Source organism: Physeter macrocephalus, chromosome 18, assembly GCF_002837175.3.
Source record: "Physeter macrocephalus isolate SW-GA chromosome 18, ASM283717v5, whole genome shotgun sequence".
Taxonomy (NCBI): domain Eukaryota; kingdom Metazoa; phylum Chordata; class Mammalia; order Artiodactyla; family Physeteridae; genus Physeter; species Physeter macrocephalus.
The window spans coordinates 89,143,202-89,148,770 of record NC_041231.1 but is presented as its reverse complement, the minus strand read 5'-3'; the positions used below and the strand labels follow the sequence as shown (position 1 = coordinate 89,148,770).

The 5,569-nt window shown below is 39.1% G+C and overlaps 1 protein-coding gene across 1 annotated transcript in view; it reads left to right on the top strand.

Annotated features, from left to right (window-relative positions):
- MRS2 (magnesium transporter MRS2) overlaps positions 1-5,569 on the top strand; it is a 39,106-nt gene that overhangs the window by 2,716 nt on the left and 30,821 nt on the right. Inside the window, exons 3-4 of the mRNA XM_007116243.4 lie at positions 1,983-2,019; positions 3,253-3,365. Coding sequence (XP_007116305.2) covers positions 1,983-2,019; positions 3,253-3,365 — 150 coding nt within the window. The remainder of the gene's footprint in view (positions 1-1,982; positions 2,020-3,252; positions 3,366-5,569) is intronic.

Sequence of the window (5,569 nt, the reverse complement as noted above, 5' to 3'; positions counted from 1 at the left end):
CTTTCCCTCTCTCTCTCTCTCTCTCTCTCTCAGAAAAATAAAGTGCTTGCTCTGAGCCAGAGTTTCTAAATTCATATCTGAACTCTGTCTCTTACTAACTGGATGGACTTGGACAAGTTTTGATAACATCTTTGTGCCCTAGTTTTCTTACCTGTATACTGGGGGTAAAAGTACCCACCTTATAGAATTGTGAGATTTAAATTAACTCACATATGTAAAACCCTTAAAAATAATACCTCATGCATGGTAAGCATTCAGTGTATATTAGCCATTATATATCATCCTTATTATTTAGGCTTACTAACATAAGAACATTTCTTTATCAACTATACAGAACAGGATAACTTTTACACGTAGTTCTGGGGGTTATCACTCTTATTCACTGTTCTGGAAGAGTTACCCAGTTTAATTAACAGTACAAAATCAGATGTTAAATATTGAAAGAAGGTTCTTTGCAGGTGAAATCATTGTCTACCAAGAGCACTTAAAATCAGTTGATGCTATTTGAAATAATGTGAGTTATATTACAAGGTAAACATTTTTTTTAAAAAATCAGTTTGTATGATCTCATGGGTTTTTTTTAAATCAAAAAAATCCCATTAAGGAAAAAATATAAATATTGAGATGCAAAACTATTTACCACACATTGTTAAGTTGAAAGTGGAGGGGAGACTGCAAAGAAGTGTGTGTAACATGAATATATTTAATAGGAAAAAGTCTGGAAGGACATTCAGTAAAATATTAGCATGGTTTTCTCTAAAATTTGTGACCAAATAGTTTTATTTATCTTTATTTTCAAATTTTCTGCAGCAGATGTATATATTTGTGAAATAAGTGTAAGGAAGAAAGTTGGTGTGTATTACACAAAACATAAAGCTTCCCTTGATGTAAATTTCCCTTGAACTCTGATGTTTTATGATACTCATATTCCTGTTGATCTTTGCTTATGAGAGGCAAGCTGAAATATATATTGTGAGGTTTTATTGTGTTATTTTTAACACAGCATGTGTATTTTCCATGGTAAAAACCCATGAGTTGGACCTACAACTGTATCTTAGAGTGTGTCTTCCTGAAAATGCATATTTAATAGTAATTAATACAGCCCAGTACCTAGTGATTCATTAAATATCATTTGACATCTTCAAACTTGACTATGGACAAGTATTACAGGAAAACCTTCCCTCTGCTTTATAGGAAATAAGTACAGTTTCTGCATTGTGTCCTCTTTTTAAACTATTAGAAGAGGTCTTTTTTTGTAAACATTTGATTCTGCAACACCCACCAGAGAGACTTCATAGTCTCCCATAGATACTTAGATTGACAAGGTAAGCCACACTTGGTCCCAGTCTGTTCAGAAGTATAAAGGATAGGAAGTGCAGAAGGGCAGCATTAGGTGTTTTCTCTTCAAAAGAAGTCCTTACAGCCATGCAGGGGCTCCTGTGGCCCCCTGTGTGACAGCTCAGGTGCGAGGAGAGGATATTCTCAAATGTGGGTGTGAGATCCACCTTGGCTTAGAATCCCCAGGCCCTCTAGTGCCAGTATCTTGTAACCATCCCAGAGACACATCCAGGGCTCCCACAAGGAGCATAGTCAGTTACAAGAACCACTACACTCAGGAAAGGCAGAACCATGGCTTCCCAACAGGTGTCTGTAGTCTGTTCTTAGTCTTTCCAGTCCAGAGCAGTCTGTCCACCAGTCATTGGGCACTTTTACCATAAGCGTTGTTGCCTAGTAACACAACTGACACTCCTTTATCAGATCTCCCGGGGAACCAAGTTAGAAAGTTAATCCAAGGTCAGATTTCTCCTAGCAAAGGGAAAGGGAATTTTTTTTTTGACCCTTAACTCATAACTGAATTTAACTTAAGGGCAGTTATGGTTTTTATCTGTATTTCAGTATTTGGGAGGATTATAATACCATATGATATAACATAAATAGTGTACTGATTTGGGAGAAAATAATATTTTATTATCTCTCTCCAGACAAAATTTGACAAAGGGGGAAAGGTTACTTCTTTTGGTGAGTATCTGTAATTTTCTTTTAAATCACTCATCAGTGGATGAGTGAACCCACTGGAAGTCAAGAAATTATAATATTTTGAGTAGAATATTCTTTGCATATATGGATGTGTTGAAGGAGATCTTTTTCATCACTTGCCCATCTGTCCTAACTGGAACTGGCAACACCTGACCTGTGTTGTGTCAGGAGCCACTTTAACAGGATGTTAAAGGAAGAGCGTAGACCGGTGTGCAGCTGAGAGAGAAACACTCTTCTCCCTTTTGTTTCTCTTCCTTAGTCTCCCTTTCACTGCCCCGGTCCTCATGTCCCTCTCCTCCTGTACCATGTTGAAGGCAGAGAATCACATAATACCACTGTTATTGCAGTAGCACTGGGTGACAGCAGACAGAAGGGACAGGGCACTGGATGGCAGTCAGATGGAACTCTGCCAGTGATGGCTCTTATGGACGGTTACTTTTTTAAATGAAACCAAGCATTACTTTACTGTCTGACCTCAGGTGCAGGTTTCAGGTCTCCCATGTCCTTCCCACCCCGTGGTCCTGTTCCTGCTGTTGCTAAGATCCTAGTGGAGTATTTTGGGCGTTTTTTGGCTCGGCATCTCCTTCAAAAGGTGGTTCTACTTAGAGCTCTATCACAGGTGTGGCTTGATACTACAAGAATAGATGGTACTATTACCAGCATCATTTCTCGAGTTTCTTCATCTGTTTTGCGTTCTCTTAGGTAATAAGTTTAGTTTTCAGGTAGGAGGATCTAGTGTGAGAACTGACTTTATTTTCTCATTTTGTATTAGTCCAAGAACAAAGAAAATTGAACTTGTCTGTTCATAGATTTAAAATGCTGAAGTTGATAATGTAGTAAGGAAAAAATAGAAAATAGAACTGTAGTGCTATGCAGTTCATATTTTAAAAATCCATGAATCTAGAGCTAGAAATTGATACTGTAAATTCCAATGATGTATAGCTATGGTTTTTATATTGGTCGCAAGGGGCTTTTCTAAGTACAGAGAAATTTTATGAAGTATGGTTAAAAGCAGAAAAGAAAAATTAGTTTGACCAGATTTAGCCTGAGTATGTTTTTGAGGTAGAAATGGGTATGAAAAAGACCCAGTTTAGCTCTCGTTTCTGGTAGTAATAGAAGATTATCTTGGTGGGAGGAGGGGTACTCTGATATAAAAATCTAAACTTTTCGGTTTATTGGTTTACCCACTCTTTATTGAACATGTTTCTTTTATAGAAAGGAAGAAAACTGACTTATATCAAGAATTAGGTCTTCAAGCCAGAGATTTGAGGTTTCAGCATTTAATGAGCATCACAACCAGAAGCAATAGGATTATCATGAGAATGGAGGTAAAGGACTGTATTTCGTATACGGTTCTCCACTGCGGTCTTACGAAAGTTACTTCCTAACTATCTTGATCAATAACTAGGTTAAAAGTAATTTCGTAATAAAAATAGCTGTGTGAAACATGGAATTTTTTTTTTTTTTTTTTTTTGGTGGTACGCGGGCCTCCCTCTGTTGTGGCCTCTCCCGTTGCGGAGCGCAGGCTCAGCGGCCATGGCTCACGGGCCCAGCCGCTCCGCAGCATGTGGGATCCTCCCAGACCAGGGCGCGAACCCGGTTCCCCTGCATCGGCAGGCGGACGCGCAACCACTGCGCCAGCAGGGAAGCCCCAAACATGGAATATTTTATAATATGTTAAGAGTAAAACTCATTTTACATGGATTATATACATATGCTCAGCAGGCACAGCACTGCTCTATTTTTGATGGAAAAGATCTGACTTCAGTCTCCATTCTCACTGTTTGAATTTAGTCTCTAGTTTCTGAAATAAGAGAAAGAATCTTGATTTATAATAGACATTTTCAGTCGTATACAGTTATGTGTAATTGTAGTGTAACTTCAGCTACTAAGAATATATTCTGGTTTTCCAAATAGCCTAAGAATATCCTTTAAAGTTTATCATCTTAATTTAAATTTTTATTTTTATGGGAAGCTTTAAGTTATTTTGGTGGGCTAACGTTTAAGGTTTGGAAATAGAGGAGGGGACACAGGTCTCAATGGTATCGGCCCTGCAGTGGACATGAGACTTGCTTTCTTCAAAAAGTCTTTGATGGCAGGTTTTTGTCAATTTATCTAGAATTAATTTTTTTTTTTTTTTTCTTTTTTTTGTGGTACGTGGGCCTTTCCCTGCTGTGGCCTCTCCCGTTGTGGGGCACAGGCTCCGGACCCTACTAAGAATATATTCTGGTTTTCCAAATAGCCTAAGAATATCCTTTAAAGTTTATCATCTTAATTTAAATTTTTATTTTTATGGGAAGCTTTAAGTTATTTTGGTGGGCTAACGTTTAAGGTTTGGAAATAGAGGAGGGGACACAGGTCTCAATGGTATCGGCCCTGCAGTGGACATGAGACTTGCTTTCTTCAAAAAGTCTTTGATGGCAGGTTTTTGTCAATTTATCTAGAATTAATTTTTTTTTTTTTTCTTTTTTTTGTGGTACGTGGGCCTTTCACTGCTGTGGCCTCTCCCGTTGAGGAGCACAGGCTCCGGACGCGCAGGCTCAGCGGCCATGGCTCACGGGCCCAGCCGCTCCGCGGCACGTGGGATCCTCCTGGACCGGGGCATGAACCCGTGTCCCCTGGATTGACAGGTGGACTCTCAACCACTGCGCCACCAGGGAAGCCCTAGAATTAATTTTTTAAAAAATTAAAAAGGGAAGCAGTCTTTTCCCAAGTGGTTTTTCTCCAAAACACATTCTTCACTTTTATTATCAATAGCTAGCACCCTTCAGAACAGAATCTCTTTAATGAAGAGATAGAGAAGTATGTGATAAAGCAAATTTAGCAAAATGTTAATTGTATCATCGAATTGGTATGCGTATAGGTATTCACTGTGTAATTTTTCAACTTTTCTGAATAAAAGTGTTCATATTATAGTTGACCCTTGAGCCACATGGGGGTCGGGGGCGCTGAACCTCCACACGGTCAAAAATCCACATATAATTTATAGTCACGGTTCCTCCATATCTGCTGATGCACATCCTCAGGTTCAACCAACCACAGATAGTGTAGTACTGTGGTATTTACTACTGAAAAAAACCTGCATGTAAGTGGACCCGCATGGTTCAAGCCAGTGTTGTTCAAGGGTCAGCTGTAAAATGGGGAAAATGTGAAAGAAAAATTTGATTTTTATATCACTAAATACAGTGGCCACAGGCTACTCTTCTGTGTTACTCTTCTAACATAAAAGATGTCTTTCTTTTTAGGATAAATTTTTAATTTCATAGTGTTCTAAATTAGAGCGCTAAGGATACCATTTTATCTTTATCATTTTGAATTAGCTTAATGTGTTTTGGTGATATTTTAAAAAGGAAACTTTCCCATTTCAGCCAAACTAATCATGATTAAACTAAATCTTTTCTAAAAGTCTGCTGGGGGCTTCCCTGGTGGCGCAGTGGTTGGGAGTCCGCCTGCCGATGCAGGGGACACAGGTTCGTGCCCCGGTCCGGGAGGATCCCACATGCCGCGGAGCGGCTGGGCCCGTGGGCCATGG